At 48.9% G+C, this 22,271-nt stretch overlaps 1 protein-coding gene and 1 long non-coding RNA gene across 5 annotated transcripts in view; one reads left to right on the top strand and one right to left on the bottom strand.

Annotated features, from left to right (window-relative positions):
- Window positions 1–22,271, top strand: part of LOC105186805 (cysteine-rich venom protein pseudecin) — a 74,018-nt gene that overhangs the window by 32,125 nt on the left and 19,622 nt on the right. The window contains exon 1 of one of the 3 annotated variants that reach the window (XM_025302202.1): window positions 9,877–10,002. The exons of the other annotated variants lie outside the window; for them this stretch is intronic. Within the exon in view, the coding sequence (XP_025157987.1) occupies window positions 9,899–10,002 (104 nt within the window). The 5' untranslated portion in view covers window positions 9,877–9,898. Of the gene's footprint in view, window positions 1–9,876; window positions 10,003–22,271 lie in introns of those variants that run through there. 3 annotated transcript variants of the gene reach the window in all.
- Window positions 17,244–22,271, bottom strand: part of LOC105186806 (uncharacterized) — an 81,938-nt gene continuing 76,910 nt past the window's right edge. For both annotated transcript variants that reach the window (XR_850039.3, XR_003113468.1), the window contains one exon: window positions 17,244–17,941. This is a non-coding gene — a long non-coding RNA (uncharacterized LOC105186806). The remainder of the gene's footprint in view (window positions 17,942–22,271) is intronic.

Consider the following 22,271-nt stretch of genomic DNA (forward strand, 5'->3'; position numbering starts at 1 on the left):
TCGAAAAAGAGACAATTAGAGGGAGAGAAAGAAAGAGAGAGAGAGAGAGAGAGAGAGAGAGAGAGAGAGAGAGAGAGAGAGAGAGAGTTCGCTTAATCGAGCAACAATGAGATTAAAGATTCCCCAGGAAGGAGCGCGGTATCTACGGACCCATACCCGTGGATCTTATGAAAGCGAGTTTGCGGGAATCAAAGATCCGCGGAAACGAAGGAACTGTGCGCGGAGATCCAGAGATTTATAGCAGGGCGGCGCGTTTTACGCAGAAGCATTTTTCTCATTTCACGCGGATGTGATTTACTCGATGGCTCGAGAGAAGTCATTAGCCGTGCTACAAATTGCAAAGCATCTATACGAAGTACACACACACATACACACACAGAGAGAGAGAGAGAGAGAGAACACAATGAGGGAAATAAAAGTTAGCGCTAGAAAAATGTGCCTTCCGCTCTAGAAACTTTATAAACAACGCGCGCGAGATTTAATTATCGCTGATCAAATTCCTGAAGGGAACAATTAATTCCCCGATCAACGGCGCGTCACTTCTATTTACGGAAGCTGCGTGATTTTCTTCTCGGAGCTATAATTAGATTTATTCGCGATCGTGATGAGAGTTTACACCCTGCTGCCGTCTCGCGAAGTTGCGTGCACGTGTGTGAAGATGAAATCAACTGTTACATATAGCAATAATCGCGCTGCTTCGAAATTGTATGATTTGTAATAATTTTCAAGAAACATTGCATTCAAGAGACTCGGTAACGAGTTGCCATTCAATTCACCCTTACCGTGTATTTGTCTAATTTTTGCCTCCAATCGATCTTCGAAGGAAACAAAACTCGATTGGAAACGAACACGAATGACAAGGTATCGAAGGAGGAGCTGAAGTCGCGTAAATGAAAAAAAAAAAAAAGCACAAGGCACGAAGCAACTGAGGGACAATCGCGCGAAGAAACGTACGGAAATGCGCATAATCACAGGTCGCTAAATTGCAGCGACAAATGCAAGTCGCTAAATTGCAGCGGCTTCTCATCCACGGACATTTTCACCTCATAGCGTGTTTTCTTGCCTCTCCCGCCTGCCAGCGTGCTGGGGCGCGGAGAAACGGGGCGGATATTATTAAAATTTCCTCGCCATCGATGGAATTTCAATAACGACTGTCAAAGCAGCCGTCGCCAGGTGCATTAATTCCGCGCGACGACGGCGAAGTCGCGCGTGCCGGATTGCATTAATTCGCGAGGCGCTCGCGCTCGCGCGAAAAATCGCGCCCGAGAGGCGAGTCGAAGCTCCGTCTTCCGCGAGACGTAATGTTTCGTGCGCGGAGTAAGTGCTGTATCGCAAATAGCGGGCGCAATCAATAAATGGAAGGGCCGACCGAGCGGACAAATACAACCGCGAAGGGAGAAGCAGGAGGAACGAGGAAGGAGGAAGAAAAGGAAGAAGGAGGGAACAGACACGAGGAGGAGGAGGAGGAGTAGAAAAATATAGAAATGCGATAAACTCGTCGTCGAGCAAACGAAGCCCCGCCGTTATCGTCGTGGAGCAGCGACGAGCGCGGCGATGCGACAATTTGCGACACATCTCGCGCGATATGATGCGTAAAAAAAGAAAAGAATTTTATTTCGAGAGACGACGCATTCTCCGAGGTGCATTTCGAAGGTGCGAACAAGCAGATACGTGATCGTTTCCCAAGAAAGAGAATAATGCCCCGGTGGAACGAAAGCGCGCGATCGTATCGCGAGCGCTCGCGGGGCTGAAAAACCTAGCGACAAGGTGAAGGGCCGGGCGGGGTAGGAGGGGAGGAAGAGGAGAACGCGCAGAGCATCGGGTCAGCGAAGGGTGCAGCCCTAGTCGAGCGATGGCGCGAGCGCGACGGCGCGAATACGAATTATCATTTCAATGGAAATACCGGGCCGATATTATTATAATGAGCTACCGCGCCGTGCGACGTTCGTTCGGCCGGGCGCCTTGCCGTCGCGCGCTCGCGAGAGCTCGCCGAGCAAATAATAATGGAAATAAAGCACGCTCCGGACAGTAATAACTCGCAGCGCTCGACAGATGCCGGGGAACAGCGTTAGGCGGCGAAAAATGGGAAATCCTGTTGGATTTAAAGGGAAAAAATGAGCTCGCTCGCTCTCTGCAGAGTTGCAGAAGGAGAGAGCGAGGGAGAGAGAAAGAGAAAGAAAGGAAGAAAAAAGAGAGAGCGTACGGGAGAGAGAGAGAGAGAACGTTTCGACGCGCATCTCTGCGACATCTCGATCAGTTTCGAGGGTAGAAAAAGGGAGAAGAAAAACACACACACACACACACACACACACATAGGTATTGGGTTGGCAAGGAGCGTTCTTTGAACGGCCGGTCGGTCGCCAAAGCGACGGCGTCGCAAACGAGCGCGCGCCCCGGTGAATTTAATTAAAAAAGACATTCGGAAGAATTAGGTGTACAGGGCGAGCGGTTAAGGGAGCAATTTCGGGATAAGCCGGCCGCCGTACGTCGATTTACGTGCACCGCGAGCGGCGGATCGCATAACGCGCCGTCTAATTGCGCGTTAATTAGAACGAATTAAAAGGCGAGGCGGGGCAGGCGGGGAAATCGCGCGCGGGCACGCGCGCTCGCCTTTGCGCGCCGCAGTTTCCTTTGTTCCTTCCTTTTTGCTTTCTTTCGTCGGCCTTCTTTCGCGACGGCAGATATATCGATCGCGCGCGCAGCTCTCGCGACGCAGCTCTTCGCGCTTAATTGCGATGAGCATTCAACGCGACCGCGTAATCGCGCCGATGCGAGAATGCGACGTCGGTCCCTCGTACGCGCGCGGAATTGCGAAATATTTCGCGGCTCTCCCCTCGTCGTCGCCGCCAAGACTTTTTTCTCGTGGAGATTACCCGCCAAGTTTTTGCATCGCGCGCTGTTCCGCGCGTTGCTTCGAGCTCGTCGTCGTCGTCGTCGTCGTCGTCATCGTCGTCGTTGTCCTTGTCGTCTGTTCCCCTCGCAAGGGTGGATTCTGCCGACGGAAACGACGACGCGCCGCGACGCCTGGCATTTGTCGCGCGCTCGTAATTTTCAACGTCAAATCACGTCGTGCAGCAGCGAAACTCGAGATTAAATAAGAGAAGAGACAATGAAGTCCCGTTAAGTCTTGTTTGAGTTAACTGTCACACGAAGTCCCGCCAAGAGCGTGCCTGTGTAATTACGCCGAGGTCGCGACAATTTGGCGCGCGTTTTATAACGAAGATTATCGTACGAATTTTAAGTAACGGCTACGTCTGAAAAAAAGAGAAAAATGTCGCCCGTATTCGGGCTGAAATACGCGGATTTCGAGAAAAGCGAAATGCAGCAACGCGCGGCACAAAAATGACGCTCGCTCGCTCGCTCGCTCGCGTACGCGTCAATATAGCGCTGCGCACAATATGGCGCTCTTTGTGTCGACCTACGGCAGCCCTTGGGCGTCGTGTTGCCGTTTAGCAAATGAATCAAAATCTGCATGCAGCCTAGACAGTGTTTGCGACAAACGACGACCAAAGCCGATACACCATTGTGTAACGCGCAGCTGGCGCTATCGCCCTTCAAGTGCACCCATCGATCTGCACTTAAGATTAGTAAAACACGCCTGGGCGATTTGCGCGTTTCATTAGCGTCGCGCGCGCGCGCGCTCGGCAAATTTAGAAAATCGGGGACAGGAGGGAAGAAACTCGGCGGCTTCAACTGGAACGCCTCGCGTTATCTGGATCGCGCCTCGTCATAATTAGGCGCGTTTTAGCGTTGTAACGACAAGAGTAACGACAAAGGCGGTACGATAAAACCGGCGGGACGAGAAAGAGAGGGACATAAAAATAGGAAGGAAGAAGAGAGGGAGAGCGAAGGAGGCTGTTCGCGGTAGCGCGGAATGGAAAAAGCCCGACTCGCAAAATCGTGACGGCCGAAGTAAAATCGGATCGCGCGAGAGCAGCGGAGCCGCGGAACTCGCGCGACTGCGACAGAGCTTCTTCTGCCGGAGATTGCTAAGACCCGAGCTCGGGGCGAGACCGTTTCCGGTCTCCGAGGTGTACAAGACACCGCCGTCGTTCGGCGACGATTCGATGCAGATGCGCGGCGCGGCTGCGGCACGTATCAGAGAGACAGCGCGAAACTTTCGACTGCGGCGCGCACAACTTGTCGCCGGCAACTTTCGCCCGCTGACAAAAAAATCGGCTACGCGAGCGCGCGGCGAGGGGAAAGGGGAGAGGAAAAAAAATCACCCCTGTCCCTGGCCGCTCCTCTTCGCGTCCCCGTCCGGTGTCCGGGCACGCGGGGATGCACGGGGGTGGAATATTTAATGCAAACGCCGCTCGCGTTTAACACTGCTCGCGGTGTACCGTACAAATTTTCCGCGCGTGAAGGGGAACTCTCACTGGATAACTCCAACGCGCTATCAAAAATTCTCACTCTCGACGCCGGAGCAGCGCCGGCCGGCCGGCTTTAAAGCGCGAGCCGTCCTAATATTTAACGGGCAACGCGACGCGCGATATTATAATCGTCCCGATCCCGAGAAGGAGAAAGCTTTTATTTATCATCCATCCCGCCGGTCTCGCCGCTGAAGGAGATTCGAAATTGGAAGAAAATATCAAGATCAAACGGAGCGAGCCGCAGCCGGCTGGAATAATTTTCGTTTGACAAAAAGCTCGACACGCGCGTGTTTACACTCCGAGACAAACCACTCCTGCTTAGGCAGTCCTTCTCCCTCCTTCCCTCCCTCCCTCCCTCCCTCTCTCTCTCTCTCTCTCTCTCTCTCTCTCTCCCTCGATTCTCGAGTAAATTTGCGATTCGCATTACACGAGCCATAAATCACAATAGCGGTGCGGATGGAGGCCGGCGCGCGTTTTGAAGCGCAGGATACATTCACGGTGTTCCGGTCCGCGCCCGGAGTTTCGATAGGAGTAATACATCGCAATTTTAATCTCTCGGGTACAATACGGGTCGGCGATATACGTGGTTCGCGATATTGACGAATAAATACCGGAATAAACGGGACTCGCGCCCGCCGCTCGATTAAAGGACGAAATTGGAAAATTCGACCTGTGGCCGGCCCGTGCATTTGAAGGAAACCGGACGGGAGAGGGGCGGGGGCGCTATCCCGTTTCCCGCACGCGATCAGTTTTTCCGTCCGAATTGTCTGAAATTTATAGCGCGTACGCGTTATCCTTGGTTATTTATAATGTACAAGGCGTCTGAGAGAGAGAGAGAGAGAGAGAGAGAGAGAGAGAGAGAGGCGAGCGAAGCGCGCGAACTTTCTTTTCAATCGCCGGCCGGTCGCGTCGTCCGATGTTAATTTGACCGAAGCCAACGTTGTTAATTATTAATCGATTTACTCGCGTATCTACACGCGAGCGGAATATTGCAGTGAAAATTAGCGTAGAATTTCGCGCAGCCGGGGAACACATCGATATTTCCCCTCCATTTAATATTCTCCCGTCTCCTCTCGCACGTGTGTTATTTTTATTTAATAAGAAAAGTCTAATATTAAAATATCGCTATATATACTTCGCGGCAAGATGAATTCCATTCTCAGCAGTCTGTTTCCGCACTGTTGGAAAACACGGTGAAATTGAAAAGTACTCGCATGAGAAAGAAACTACAATATTTCCTTCCCCGCAGGATGAATATGTTGTTCTTGAAAAACAATCTGTCGATGGAGAAGTGAAACTAAGTGACACCTGAGTCGTTTCTGAGAAAACAATTCGAGTAAATCAAAGTCTTTCCACAAGTTGGAGAAAAATACGTAGAACAATTAAAGCCTCGAATGCTTCCTCAAACTTTTCCCAGCAAGATCAACTTTGCGTGTTTAGCTCAACACGGACGTCGCTAATTTATTCTCACGACGAGGTTATTCGGTCGCTAATTGAGGAGTTTGCCTTATCTAGTTATAGTCAAGTAAGTCATCATCAAGTGCATTTCATCGTCATAATTTCGAGCTTGATTCGTCCAGCGGGAGAAATTCGAGCGGACCGATCGCACTTTTATCCCCGATCCTATGATCCGCACCCCCAGCGATTCCGCGTGCTTTTGCCGGAGGAGGTCTCGGGGCTAATTCGATGGCCTGTCGGGTCTGTTGTGATATCCCGATAAATCGCACGCCAGTTCGAGTTTACGAAAACGATTCGAGGCGAATTCATCCGGTCGTTCCTGGCGACAGTATCGATTGCGAAACTTCGAGAACTACTTAAAACTTTCTTTGCTATTTTCTCTCTCTCTCTCTCTCTCTCCTTCCTCAAACTACTCTGCCTCCTGCTCCTTTTCCCAACTCCCGCTTTGTCCGCTCGATTCGACTCATTTACAGTTGCAAGGGATTGCCTCCCTCGTGCGCCGAACCGCCGTCGCGAGTAGTTCACGTGCGCGCACAAAAACCCCCGAGTCTCCGCTTCGTCCTTTATTTCTAAACGCAGCGCGGACGCTCTAATTTGCCCGCTCGGTCTCGCGTCCTCGTAGCCGGTCGTTCCGCGCGAGAATCGCGAATCGAGATTGCGAACTCTTGCGGCAGATCCCCGGGATCCCCGGGAACTCGCAATTCGACGCGGCGCGGCGCAGCGCGGCGCGACTCGAACTCGGGCTCCGGCAGCTCCCGCCAAATGCAAAAATTCCCGAATCCCCGATATCTATCTCAGACGCGAGCGAGGAGGAGTCTTCCTCTTCGGAGGGCGCAACGATCACCATACCGAGCGGAAACTCCATTCCGCGCGAGCGCTCTCGAGTTACCCAATTACGCGGACGGATTGTTGACTCCTTTCCACTCGTTCTCCATACAATCCGTTCCCCATTAAGCTCACGGGATCTCTCTCTCTCTCTCTCTCTCTCTGCGAGAACGACGCAGCGAGACGAGCAGGAGGAGGAGACGTTGGAGGATGAGAAAGAGAAGGCGGCCGAAGGATTGCCGGGGAGGGGGAACGGTTGATTGAGGGTGCGCGATAAAGCGCCAACGCCGCGTCTTCGGTTGTTGCCGATGGCTGATGGAATTGCACACGTCGCCAATCGCGGGGTTGCAGGTGCAGCCGCACACGTACACAGCCACATTGCGCCGGCAGGCGATGGGGGGAGGAGGAGGAGGAGGAGGAGGAGGAGGAGGAGGAGGAGGAGGAGGAGGAGGAGGAGGAGGAGGAGGAGGAGGAGGAGGAGGAGGAGGAGGAGGAGGAAGGAGGAGAAGAGAACTATTCGGCAAACACGGATCCCGGGGTTGAATAGCAAATTGCACCGATATACGCTACAATGCGCGCAACGAGCGCGGGCGCGTCTCTCTCGCAACGATAGTTCCCGCCGACGAGGAAACGTGACTTCCCGGTCCTCCGGCTGGAGGAGGGCGAGAAAGGATTCGCGCCGTTGCGTCGGTCCCGCGCAGTTGTTCGATTCCCGCGCGACATCGTCGTCGTCGGGATATGCGCTCCTCGCGAGAGCGAGAGAGCGAGAGAGAGAGAGAGAGAGAGGAGCACCCGCGGCTGTGTTCTTGCATATCGGGCTAATTAACGACCATAATCGATGCCGCTCGCCGATAGACCGTTCGGAAGGCAATTAACAATCTTCCCCCTCCCCTCCCATTTTGCGCGGGTCGTCAATCGATCGGAATTTTATAAGGTTCCATGTTGCCTTTCCCACTGTTCGCCTCTCTCTCTCTCTCTCTCTCTCTCTCTCCCTCTCTCTCTGTTGCTCACTTGTCCCAATTCAGCGACTCTCTCTCTCTCTCTCTCTCTCTCTCTCTCTCGCAATTCGGGAACAACGATACCTCAAGCCATTTACCGCGCTGCTGCGGTGAGCCTTGGGGATTCGGGATTGTATACGGGGCTTATGGGAAGTCTCCGCTCTCGACAGTGGTTTCACATGCACGCGCAACGAAACATCATTTAGCGCCCCGACATCGTCAGCTGGTGTGCAGAAATTTCTCGCGCGTCTTTAACCCCGATTTAGTTCGCGTCATGAGGCGCACACGTTGCTCTAAATGAACGCGCTGAATATATTACGGGAGGGCCGATTTTCGGCGGCGAGCGATTATAAATGCCCAGCGTCTGCTCTCCGCCCCGGCGATAGAACTTTAAATTAGCATTTCGATACGATGAATCACGATCGCCGCCTCGCGCCAAGAGTCTGAGATCTCCGGCGTGAGCACCGCGTAACGTTCCATTCACTATCTTTCACCGGCGAGGTATTCATATTCTCTGGTATTTTCGTTCAGACGCCCCGGCCGGGCCGCAAATTAATTAAATAGCTCTCACGCCGGAAGTTCCTCGACGTCTCGTATTTCTCGCCTGAAGATCGCATATACATGCGCGCGCGCGCGCATGCACGCGAAACTGTTCAAATCTGAGCTACGTAAGGTAAACGTCCCAATGGCCGGACACGTCCCAGTACCCGACCACTTTGAAAAAAGATATTTGCTATTTATTTTAACAATAATGAATGAAAGTAATAATTATTGATAGTGAAAAACACTCCAGTATTTTTGACGACTAGTTGGAAAAAATATACCCAACTTGATACAATTTTGTGTTAAAATAAAAATTAATTAGTTACATTAATTAAGAATTAATTATTACAATAAATAAACACAAGTATATATATATATATATACAGTATACATCTATGATTTGGCAAAATAATGGTCAATCGTTAATGAATTCATTAAGAGACAGCATCTATATTTATATTATTTCCCGTTAGCACATACTAATTTTCTAATCGCGGTCAGACACACAAATATATCCCAACATTGAGCCGTAACCTATTTCAACTGTCCGGTCACTGCTACATTAATGCGCTTCATTGCTTATGTAAATCTTTCGTCAATAACAGATATATACATTGATTTAAATCATTTTTCTCCACTTAAGGGAATCTTAAGTTTTCGAATAAATGCAAATGTTTAGATCAAAACTATTCTTAACATTGTACATTGTATTTCTTGTGACGACCTACGCTTGAACGTCCGGTTCACTGGGACATTTACCTTACACGAGGTCGTGGAGGACAACCTGGCGCGGACTTTCGCGATCACGTTCGCGGATTGCCCTGCCAGCCGCGATCGTCAGCAGATTTCAGTCGCCATCGGGTGGCGCGAAATTGCCGCCGAGGCAGGGAGAGGCCCCGGGAATCTATGAGTTCGTCGCTCGTCGGCCAACAACGAAGGGCGGCGGGGGTGGGCCGTAACAGCCGTTGATGGTCGGTTCTTTTTGTCGCCGCGAAAAAAAACGCGACCGCTAAACTTTTTCCGATGCACGCGAATAAAATATCGACTGAGCGCGCCAGCGCGCGGCCATTAATTCGGCTGGGCCGCGTGCTCGCCGGTGGGGAAAGGACACGCTCCTGCGAAGTTTACGTACATATTTACGGACGCCGGCACGTTCTTAGCTCCTCTTAGCACGACCCGACCAGGGAAACCGACCGCCGTATTCTCGCACAGCGACGACGCGGGCGGGGAGAGAATAAGAGCAAACCGCGCGATGACCCCCTCGCTTCCCCCCTCGCCAGCGGCGAAGACTGCAATATTCGCCCCGACTGGATTTTATTTTTCTACCCAACCTCTCGGCCGGCGAAAGCGCGCAGCTTCTCTTTTCTCTATCTCCCTCCTTCTCTCTTTCGCCGTACGGCTCGATCATTTCGCGAGACGCGGCGTTAACCGCCGCGGGGATTATCCCTCTTCCGCCGAAGTCCTCGTCGATACTCTCGAGACGGCCGACTGGTAAACCGGCAGCGGCGGCGGCGAGCAAATTACACGTTGCATAAACAATCGTCAACCTTGAGCAGCAACGTGCGCTCGCGGAGCGATGCGGGACCGCTCTTGGACGCGGCAAACACCGGCCGATACAATTTGGACAGCCGGTTGACATTGATATTGACAGGCAAACGAGCATCCAACCGCGATGCATATACATGAGCCGGCCGCCGGGAAATGTCTGGCGCCGCACTTCCGCCTGCGGAAGTCCACTTTATGCAATGGGAGAACGTCGCATCTGAGTGCACCGACGACGCATCGGGCCCCGGCGTCGACGAGAGGTGGTGATGGCGAAGAGAGAGAGAGGGGGAGAGAGAGAGAGAGAGAGAGAGAGAAAGAAAGAGGGGAAGGGGGCAGCTCTCGTGCAAAAATCATCGCGCGCATACGCATTAAGAGAGATGGAACGTTACTAACGCGTGCATCCGGAAAATGAAAAATTATTGCGCGTCACAGTCGACTGAATTCTAAACGGTTTTGCAGCCGCACGTGACCCGGCCGCTCTCGAAGCGGCGCGAGCGAATCCATAACTCTCGAAATCACGATGAACGACGGTGAAAGGCGCAACAAAAATGTGAATTCGCGCACGACGCTGTCGTCGCGTTCGTTGTTGCGTCAAACAGCGCGCGAATCAAAGTAACGCGTCTGTTTTATCATTCAGCCGAACTCTCTCTCTCTCTCTCTCTCTCTCTCTCTCTTTCTCTTGTTCGCTCGATTGACAGCGCATTGCGCGCTGCATGATCGCGGAGTCGTCGTTATCGTCTATTCTCGACTTTAGAATTCAGATCCGATCGCGAGAGAGAGAGAGAGAGAGAGAGAGAGAGAGAGAGAGTGTCATAACGCGCGCGACACACCGTGCTTTCCGAGTCCCACAAATTATTGGGTTGGCGACTAAGTGATTGCGGATTTTGTCGACAGATGGATTTTACACTTTCTTTTGTTTCGTTAACGTGTTCAAAGTACCTAACCTATATTTTTTTCTTATTGTTTGGACTTCTACCTTTCATTTAGTACAAAAATTATATCGATTAGTTGTTTAGTTTTGTTTTTACCCCAATTTAAAAATGGAAGAGCAAGACGTGCACTTCAGACATATTTTATTGTATTATTTTCGAAAAGGTAAGAACGCATCGCAAGCGCGCAAGAAGTTATGTGCCGTATACGGGAATGAAGCCTTGAAAGAAAGGCAGTGTCAAAATTGGTTTGCCAGATTTCGTTCTGGTGATTTTTCATTGAAAAATGCTCAACGATCTGGCCGTCCAGTTGAAGTCGATGAGACCCATATCAAGGCCATTATCGATTCAGATCGTCATAGCACAACACGTGATATTGCAGGGTAGCTCAATGTGTCGCATACATGCATTGAAAAAAATTTAAAAAAGCAAATTAAAAATTTTGAATTTTCATTCTTATTTAAAATCCGCAATCACTTAGTTGCCAACCCAATATGAATACGACTCGTCGTCGTTCAGCGTTTCAGCGCCTAGCTGATCGTTCAGCGAATTTCGCCGCGTCATTTTCGCTTGCTCTCGTCACGCTCGATGATAGTCCTGTTCGCCGTTCGTCTTGCGCGCCGAGTGTCCCGTGGCCAATGTTTTCGCGTCCGGAATTAGCCTTCATATTGGCTCGTGGTGTCTATTGGCAATCGATCGAGTGCTCAGCCAACCACCATGAATATGCACGAGAGTACTTCTAGAAAACGTTCCCATCGAGCACTCCCGGCGAATGGCGAGCACCACCGGCTGTTTGATCATCGTGTTCCGCGGCACAATGGAAATTTGCAATTTACTTCGCCGAGCCCGAGCCGGAAATCGTCGGGAAATACGCGAATATAACGCCACGCGGGATAGTACACACGGTATACGGTATCTAGTCGAGCAGGGCGATCGGTGGCGGGGCTGCATCGTCGCGGAAATTTTCGTACTTCCTATGAGAGATTCTTCGGAGAGCGATTTCGCCGCGAGTGCGAATTTACAGATCTGAGTTCTTAGGCTGATCTATAAAAAGGTGCCGGTCCACACGATCGATTATTTTCCTCACGTCGAAGAATAATGGACCGCGATTGGTCTCTTGCTGCTTACGGCGGAATTGAAGCGGGCTTAAAGCGAAATTGTAGACGCAGGCTAATCCTGAAGAGATATGTTCGAAGATTCATGCTCTGTCGCGACCTGTCACGCCTGTCTGTCAACCAAAGTTGGATTCTTCGAGCGTCTTCTCGCGCGCGCGCGGATTAAATTCTCCGGGCGAGTCTATAATTCACGCTCGAACTCCGGACAGAATTCAATTTGCGATTTTGCGCCGTATAAAAAACACCTAAAGATTCATGAACACACGTCTGTCTGTTTCTCCGTCTCTTCTACCTCCGTCTGCCCGTGCTATGTCGACATAATTTCGATCCTTCGCGTTCCTCCTCGCGGATTCAACCTTGCCCCGAATTATACGAATCATTTTGCGCGCGTCGCGTCGTACGGGAAACACTTAAAGTTTCATAGACACACACGTCTGCCCGTCTCTCTGTCTTTGTCCGTCTATATAACATTTTAATTCTATTGCGCAAATTTATTCACGCAACTTTACTTCGCGCAAATAAAATTCTATATTCCCCGAATCTGGAGCGTGCTCTCTCTCTCTCTCTCTCTCTCTCTCTCTCTCTCTCTCTGCAAGGATTTCGCCGATCCGCCGGGAATTGTGGATTCATTCGCGCGATTCGCGATACACCCAGATGGGCGTATTATAATAAACGTCGAAAGGATTTCCATAATTACGCGCGATTCATATTTGATACCCCCTTCGCGTAATTCGCGTGCGAATCTCCCGTCCACTTTATTTGTCTCGTATTACACAATATTTTTTTTTCACGCGAGGAGCGATACATTCTTCCCCCATCCAGGGATATAAATTGATTTCATTCGCGTTTTCAACGGAAAATAATCCGCGAGATCAAAATCGTTTTGCAATTTCGATAGCCGCAGCCGTCGGAATGATATTCCAATATACGCCACACAATGCTTCGCAATCGCAGGTTTCCGAACCTTTTACAGCTTTGCTGCCTCAGATTGCAGGTCGGATTGCAGTTTGTATTGCGTGCGTGTTACTTTCGTTTAATTGAAATCAAAAAAAAAGAATCGTTGTCGAGGAAAGGGAACTGAGAGAGAGAGAGAGAGAGAGAGAGAGAGAGAGAGAGAGAGAGAGAGAGAGAGAGAGAGAGAGAGAGAGAGAGAGAGAGAGAGAGAGAGAGAAAGGGGGGGAGAGACAGAGTGAGTGAGAGAGGAGGAAAAGCAGGGGAAGGAGGAGGAGGATGATATGGAGTGAGCGAATATGGCTCGATTTATACCTTCGTTCGTTAGTTGCAATGTCGCGACGGCAATGTGGTGACGATTCGTTCGGAGTTGAATGCACAAAAGCCGGAGTGTACCCATTAGTGAGATACTTCGGGATTCAGTTGAATGCGAAAGCCGCGTTTAATGGCGAGGAATGCGGAACTATCGATAAAGTTTCCCGTTTCCGACCGCGACGCAGAGAGTCAAAGAGGTCTTTTGCGGCCTCGTAATTCGATCTTTGTGTCGCACAACGAGGGAAGCAAACGACGTAAACGTATTGCACTAATATTTAGAGAGAAAGAGAGATAGGAAGGGAGAGAGGAAAAAGAGAGAGAGAGAGAGAGAGAGAGAGAGAGAGAGAGAGAGAGAGAGAGAGAGAGAGCTCTGCGAGTTACATAATGTAGTGCCAGGCAGCTTCGGCTTAATGACTCGTCCAATGACTCTTCGTTCAGCTACCTCATGTTACAATTATTATTATCATACCGTAATTGTCGCGTTGTAGTCAACTGCGTTGCAAAAGAGAATAGCGAGCTTTGAGTACAAACATAGAAAAAATACACAATTCTTTACACATTAGACGAGTGCGTGTGTGCGTATATGGGAGAGAGAGAGAGAGAGAGAGATAGAGATAGAGATAGAGAGAGAGAGAGAGAGAGAGAGATTCGAATATTTCTCTGTTGTTTATATTTGGCGTCATCCTGCCGATCGCTTTGAGAATCGCTTCGATCGGAATCGAATATTTTCAGAGCTGATGGAGGCATCGAAAAAAGCTCTGATCGCCGTAGATATAAAAATATACGCGTCCCTGGTATTTTCGCTCCTGGTTTCGCACTCGCGAGATTCCGAGATTCATTCGGGGCATGTTTTCGCGCGCGAGTGCCAGCTGTCCGGGTGAAATTTGTTGAAAAACTAATCAGTGGACGTGAGACGGACGGGATCGAGATGACATTTTTATTTAACGCTTATTGTCGCAAACACCGCAGTGCGATGTTGCAGTGTGAGAAAGCAATTGATCGATCTTAATCGCGTGCAAACAGGGGCAATTGACGCGCGGCCAATCAGAAAGCAAATTATATGCCATTAACAAATTGCATATAGTCGTTCGTAATCTTTTATTCGTAATACAGTCGTAATATTTTATTTGCAATATAGTCGTAATATTTTATTCAAAAGCGGATCGAAATGTTAAACAATTAAAAGTAATTTTAAAAGATTTTAAAAATTAATTCTAAATTGAAACGTACGTATTGACGAGTGCCTCGATAATGCTTTCAGCGTGATATATTCGCCGAAACACAATCTCTTCTGCGACAAAGTACCAAATGAAATCGACAAATGCGGCAAGCGCGTTTCATCCCCCTGAAGACGCGGATTGGGTCGCCGACGCTGCGAAAACCTGTCGAAGAGATGTGTCGATTCGCGGTGCGCTATAATTGACTTAATTCGACACTGGACGTAACGGAAGGGAGAAAAAAGAAGACACGTCACTCTGATCGACGAACGTGAGTGCGACTGAATCGCGCGTCTCGCTCGTAGCGGGCGTTTCGAATCTCGTTGCCACGGTCGGGCCACGTCGGGTACTTCGCGATTACGGCTTCAATTATAAACGGGCGTTACGACGGGACGGCCGGCCGTCGGATGTCGGCTGCGCGATGTCGAGCTCGATTTGCGAAATTAAGTGAAAATATTTATGAGCAATTTACACGTGGCCGATATTGCGCGCTGCATGTTTCACGGGACGCAACTCGCTCGCTCGCTCGTTCGCACGCACGCACGCACGCACGTCGTCGTCGTCGTCGTCGTCGTCGTCGTCGTCGTCCTGCGCGCGGTGGACTTTGTTGCAAATTAAATGCAGTGCCGCGTCCGAGCTTATCCGCCGCCCACGGAAATTCCCTCTGAATTATTGACGAGCCCCCGCCGCGCGCTCCTCCTCTGAACCCTCGTCGTGAAAGGAGCGCGCGCGCTCCCCTTTATTCCCGGGCACGGAGCGCGGTACGCCAGGTGTGTAATGAGTCTCGCAATAATTAACTAACGAACGCGGGATCACGAGGTGCGGACATCGCGCGCCGTGCGCTCGCGGCCGCACTCAATCGTTACCGCTCGATTCACGCAGCTCGCCGCTCGTTCGCGGCTCCGTCGTTAGCGCGACGAAGCCACACACACACACACACACACACACGCTCGCACGGGGCTGACGCGAAGCATGCTAATTGCGACTTGGAAACGGGATGCGAGATCCTCGGGCTGTCCCCGGACTTTGACCAGCCTACGAAAATAAAGTTAAACTCAGCCCCGGCGGAGGGCGGCGAAGAGAAAGGGTGGAGGGAAGGCCGGCGGCGACAAGTGTGATGTGGTGATAGAAGAATGAATAAATGATAGGACGACGAGGCGGCGATCGTGCGAAAGTCGGCTAAAGTCGGCTTTCGGGTAAACGCTCCCGGCGAAAACGACTGCTGCGGTCGCGGCAACGCGCGCGCGCCGGGCTGACCTCTACTCGTATTCGTACTACTGGCGCTGTGCTATACGCCATAAAGGCGCGCGCACCGCACTCCCATTAGAATAAACTATATCCATCTGCAACGCGATGCATCAAACGCGCAATAAATGCAGAATTTACTCTGATGTCGTCGAGTTTCTCGCTTTAACCCGCGGCCCGGCAATGAACGTCGCTTGTGCATATGCGCGCCGGCAAAGGGACGGCCTCGCGTTGTGTCGGAGTGCGTAATTTTGGAATAATACTCGCCGCAATGTGTCTTATGTATATGTATATGCACAGGGTGTCTCGGCGAAAAGGGTGCTTCGGCCGCCGTGCGATTGCGTTTTTTCTCATCCGGACGAACAAACAAGTTCCTGTAAACAAGTATGAAAAACAGCAGTCGGAAAGTTATGGCCGAGTCATGGTTAAAAAAATTCATTTCAATGTTGTAATACGCACACAGTAATACTTATTGTATATGTCTGTGGAGAGATGTTTGAAAATTATTGTTTGCTCGTTTTCGACGACTGACGACGAACGGGAGCTTTTACGAGAAGCGGAAGATGGACGCTGCGCCGCGGCGCGCGTGCGATACTCAATACTCCAGGAGTGTTTGAACGCGCAAGACAGTTTTTGCTGCCGAGAATTCAGAATTGTATCGCTTCACGTGTGATGGATATTTTGAACGCTTCCTTCAATTTTTCTTTTATTAAATTTTCTTTATTTTTGAAACTTTAATCTGAACTTTTTAACTAAACATTTTAGGCTCTGTGTTTATAGAAATTTGTTCGATAGTCTCGTTGAGAAAAATATAATCGCATATAGCTAGCTCGCTTTCTTTAGAACACCCTGTATACATATAGAGAGAGAAATAGATACCAGCATAGCGGTTGGCAAAATTTATTAAGTGTGTTATAATATGAAATTTACATCTCATTCTGCGCAGCGACGTTTCGTCATGGACGTGTCGTGCAGAACGGAAATTTGTAGCAACGAATTCGCCAGTGAAAATCATGGCGGGTTCAAATGTCATAAAATGTATCTGATTCTTTATCGAGAAATCTTTATCTCGATATTGTTTCATTTATATACGTGTATATAATTTATACGTATTGTTCGATATATTCGCAACTGTAGCGTACACGCGAATATGCACGAGACAACTCGAGTCGAAATTTTGGTTCCGCGTTGATCCTGCAAATTCCGACGAACTTGAGGGACCAATGGAGAATGTCGAGATGTGACACACTGTACAGGCTATTGTCCTACCTTGACGCCACAGATTGTTGCACTCTGTGCTCGGCCTTGCAGCAAAACTTGCTTCAGGATTATTTAATATTCCGTTATCTCGATGTTTCAATTACGTTACTCTGTATTCTTGATTGTTATAAGCAATATATTAGTCGCATGACAATGCGAGATAAGTAAATATTAAATAATTAATACAGACGGATGATGGGGTACGGATGGATCTGATAGGGGTAAATAAATTGACATAATTTATTTATTCATAATTCTTTTGTTTCTTCTTCTTGTCGACGCTGGCAGAATTTCAAAGACTTGAAATTCTTAAAACAGCTGGTAAAGAAATTGTAAAGATAAAGATAGCAGTTATATATGTCCAATAATGCTGTGTAAAACTGCCAATCGAAATCTAGATTTGAAATAGCTCTAATAACAGCGATGATAAACGGAAACAGTTTATCGACAGATGTAAATAAGGAGCGACTGGCGGTTCAAGGAGCATTATTAGAAGCAACATCTTTAGAATTTTCAATACATCCTTAGACTGGCATTCGTAGACGTAAATTACTTATGACTTTTCATCGAGAACGATATTATTAGTCGCAGTTTCGTGTTCGTAAGATTCGATATCTCCCGTTGTGTAAAATAAATATAGTTTCAGATTGACAGTTAATCGAAAATCGTTATTTACTGTCGACGCGAAATTCCCGTCAACACAAGACTACAATAATTTGCCAAATGACGACGAGTCACGAATGCCAGTCCAAATTTCGACTCGGGACGCCTCTCGTGCCTTCGATAAATTCGTCAAAATCGCTCGTTAAAATCGAAAACATGCCATATAATAAACGATTGACATACTTGGAAATATACGACGTGCTGCTGCTCGCGACCGGCATCCTGCGTCCTCTGTCCTGGCTTCCGGATCCAGCATCCTGTTGCCGACAGCCCCGGATGCTCCGTCATGACGCTGACACTAACACTGGCACTGACACTAGCACTCGCGTAGTCACAAATTGATTGGGAAAACATAGGCACTGAATGCGATACCGACGGGAGTCCCATAAAATACGTGTTTCAAAAGTCAACTAATTCACTGATGCGCGTGGTCCACCACCAATCGCGCCAGTCGCTGCTAGAATTGCCTTTCATCTTCACCTTCTTGGAATCGCCAGAACCCTCCTGAGAACAGAGAAAAATCCTTGTTTGTCATTTATAATCTCATCATTTCGTTCATATTGGTTATTTAATACATTTGCTCATCTCACATGTTCCATCCGCAATCGAGTAAAGTCATGTCACGATTATTCAATGAAATTACGAGCAGAGATTAAATGAAGATGAAGCATGGAGACAATCGAATATTAAAAATAACTCGAGACGATAAATCTCCACAGAGCTGAACATGGCTGCAAAACGACGGTGAACAATCGAGAGAAAATTCGTAGCATCGAACGCTCCATTTTTTCCATTTGCTCGACAAAAGTTTGACGGGGAGCTCTCGCGGGGCTAATGCAGAAACAAAACAAAACGCGAAGCTTCCCGATAAATAACGTGCCTTTTATAACGCAACACGTAATATTTTGGTACGTACTACGTTCTGATTGGAAAAAACAGCCGCGAGTCCAAAGTCCGGCTTTACAAATGGAGAAGATGCATACGCAGAAGTGTCAAAATGCTTCCGTTGAATCACGAGCTAAAGCGCGATCGTGTAAAGATTAGCCGCGGTCCGTTGCAGCAACGGTTTCCGAGAAATTCGCGAAGAATGACAGAACTCCGCCCTATCAGTCGCGTCGTTTTGTTTGCCGCGCAAACACGCGCAACTGGCCAGCGTTCGACAAAATTGCGAATAGTTATTACAACTCGAGCATCCGCACGTCGTGTGCTTAGTGTGTCGAAGCAAATACGTAGTACCGGCCCGTGCCAAATTCCAAATGTTTGGTCAGCTCGCATTAGCGAGACCTCCCTCCAATCTGAGAGAAGCGGCGAGAAGTCGATAGCGCGCGCTCGCCGTGGATTTCGCGAGCTACGATTTTAATGCGACACGCGGAATCTCATGACATTCGCTCGAATTCGTCACGTCGAGAGCCTTGTGGTGTAGCAAAAAAAGAGAGAGAGAGAGAGAGAGAGAGAGAGGGAAACAGCGCAGGCACGCTGCGCAAAGCTCGAGCGGTGAAAATGCATCCCGGCTCATACAACACTCCATTGAATATAACGGATTTAAAACGAACGCGAGGTACAACAACGTAATAAAAGATACAAAAGCGTAACGAATGCAAAAAACGCGAAAATATGAAACGTAATAAAATCGAGCACGGAGCATTTGGGACTTGTTGACGTTAATTTCGGCATATTAACGTTTCACAGCGTCGCATCGGGCAAACGGACACGCTTACCTCTCTCTCTCTCTCTCTCTCTCTCTCTCGTTCCTCTCGTTTCAAGGCCGGGCGATCAAAATCTAATCGGCGGCAAGAACGTACGAAGGGCCATCCATATGTATCATCCGTCTTAAACTGTTTTGCATACGCCTCGTCTGTGAGACGAGCAAGGAGGGAGAGTCGGAGAAGAACTTTCGTTCGCGAGACGGGGGATCTTTCAAAAAGTAGAGGGAAAAGCGCGGCGGGACTTGGTAAGAATGTGCGCGGGACCGAAGGAAGACAAAATGTGTCTTTGATGTCGTTCGGCTTGGTCGAACCTTTTTGCATTCCTTTGATCCCCCCGCGAGGTCCTCAAAGTCTTCGCATGTAGGACAGACGGGGGGGGGGAGGGGGGAATATGCGAACTTTGGCCTCATCATTTAAAGAGGCTGAGGGCGGATATTAAAACTCGCCTTATTTGACTATGCAGATGCGCTCCCGCGATTTTTGCACATTTTTGCGCTAAGCTCCCGGCCTGAAAGCCGGCGGCGACGCGTCGGGGCGTTAGGCGAATTATATTTCCGCGGCGATTTATTAGGCGACGTTCAAGCTCGACACGGTGAGAAAACGATTTCCCGGGCGCGTTCGCGAGACTGAAAGTGCGATATAATCGACGGAAGACATGCGCGGCCTGCGAGTCGAGAATTGATTTCGCCCAAATTATACCTTACAATCGCTACAAATGGACGAGCTCCCATTTTGTCCGCATAGTCAGTTGGGTTCAGATATAGTCGGGAAAATACACAACTGGGGCGAGCATTTCCGATGCCTCGGATATTCCTGGTTCATTGTCTTACCGTCTGCTAAATTAATAGTGAATTTTCGTATCGCGTCTTTTGTATATCAATGATAAATTCTCATGCGTATTTCAGCTTCCAATAACCCGAGTAAAAAAATTAATAAGGCTCTATTAAAGGCGTGATTATTTTTCCCTAACATTAATCGGGCCCTAATAGGGATAAAAAGACAAGATTTCTAACAGATGGTCTTTATAAAGCAATATTAATAGGGCTTTATCAGGAAATATTTTTATTATTGCTTGAGTAAAAATATTCCTTCTTTTCACTCCAAGAAATTTAAACTGTAATTTCTTTATTTCTTTATAACAGTGTTAGTATACAACAAGAATTTGTTTTTTAAATATAGCATGCTTTACAATAAATATAGCATTCTTTACACAAAAATCTTGCTATTGTTTTTATTAAAGTTTGCTACATTTCAAAACGAAGGCAATACTAGAAAAATCCTTGAAAAAGACTAATGAATACGGCAACTGATAAAACTAATAAAATTTGTTTTTATTGCGGTATATTTAAAAAATCTTTAAAAGAATCAGATAGAGCGTACCTACTAAAACAATACTATAACAATTTTATTGTATGTTTCAGATCTTATTAATTTTCTATAACAAAACTTGATTTTGTATATCTAAAGCATCCTCTCTCTCTCTCTCTTAAAAGATCCTTCTCTCTTAAAAGGCCTATACCAATTTTCCATGTTAAAGCGTTATTTCATAAAGTCTAAAGCATCTCTAAAAAATTCTTCTAAGGCCTTTCTCAGCTTTCCCTATCAAAACCTTATTATTTATTAAATCTAAGACAACCGTAAAAAATCCTTCTAAAGCCTTTCTCAGCTTTTCCTATCAAAGCCTTATTTATTAAATCTAAGACATCCCTAATCAATCTTTCTAAAGCCTTCATCAGTTTTCCTTATCAAAGCCTTACCTTTCGTAAAAGGTATCCCTGAAGGGGATCCATCCATCTCGGGGTCTGATTTGGGGTCTGAATAGGGCATCCTACTTTCAGCCTTATCGGGGCCTTATGCTTCACGAGGACGGCCCTAACAATTTTCTGCTCGGGAAATCACGCGATTGAATCGGTCGAGTGTCACGGAAATTAAGTAACCTCGAACGAATCAATCAATGCAAAGATCAAGTAATCTCGCGGCCGCGACCTCAGTTTAGGTTTCACCATCATCGCGAGGCGTTTATCTCAGCAACACACGCGATCAACGATTTCAGTCAATCCGACCGAACATCCGACCGCGAAACGGCCCGACGATTCCGGCCAACCGGCAAATCCCCGAGTGCAGGGTGAAATTTCCCGGCGACTGGAAAACACACGGACTAAATCGCGGCCGCCACGCCGAGCGCACTTAATTGCGAGCATTTTATTGTTGCGCCGGGAGATCCGATTCCGCGGCAGCCCGGGGGCTCGCGACTAGTAACGAATGCGAATAACGTTCAAACGTAATCTGTCTTCGTACGTGCCATTTGCCTTTGACGTTTACCAGCGCGCTCGCACGCGCTGCTATTGACGACAGCGCCGGCGTTGTCGGCCGTTGATAGCCGGCGGGAGGTTGATAACGTCGCGGCCCCGTGGACACCTAGTTTCACGGGCGAGAAATAATGAAATTCGCCGCTGACGAGGCGAATGGTGATTAATGAGCCGCACACAGGTGGGAAAGTCGTGTCGCGCCGCGCCGCGCCGCACATGTGCATGTGTGCGCGCCGTGTCGGAAAAGTTCCGTTGGCCGAGTGAGTAACGAGATCGCGGGGGGGGGGGGGGAGAGCCACGAACGATCGAGCTGTGCAGTCGTATACGGGTGGAGGAAAAAAAGAAGAAAAAGGGAGACAGCGGAAAAAGAAAAGAAATACGCGCGCCAACTTTATTCGTCGCTTTCTTCTCGCCGATTTAAAAGAGATCGCTCTCTTCGACGGGAATTCTAATAGACTCCCCGATGTGCTTTCCTCTCTTCCACGCGTCACGCCCGAGCTGACACGACGATCTCGCTTCGCGCGCGGCTTCCGCTGCCGGCGAAGTCCGCGCGAAGTCGAACGGGCGAGTCTGCAGCCTATTCGCGACGCCGCTGTGTCATTATTGTATCAAGTATCCCGAAAACAATTTTCCTCCTGGCGTGTGCAGAAAGGGTCGTTAGAAGCGGGGGGGGGGGAGGGGGGAAGGGTGTCTGAACACCGGCGAGTCGAGTTCCAACAGGAGTCGTCTCCGACGAACTCGAGACGGACATTTGCCGTGCGAAAATTTCGCGGCCGCGTCGGCTTCGCCAACGAAGTCGCCTTCGACGAGTCGGGAATC

The sequence above is a fragment of the Harpegnathos saltator genome, unplaced genomic scaffold, assembly GCF_003227715.2.
Source record: "Harpegnathos saltator strain DR-91 unplaced genomic scaffold, Hsal_v8.6 scaffold47, whole genome shotgun sequence".
In the NCBI taxonomy this organism is placed as follows: Eukaryota; Metazoa; Arthropoda; class Insecta; order Hymenoptera; family Formicidae; genus Harpegnathos; species Harpegnathos saltator.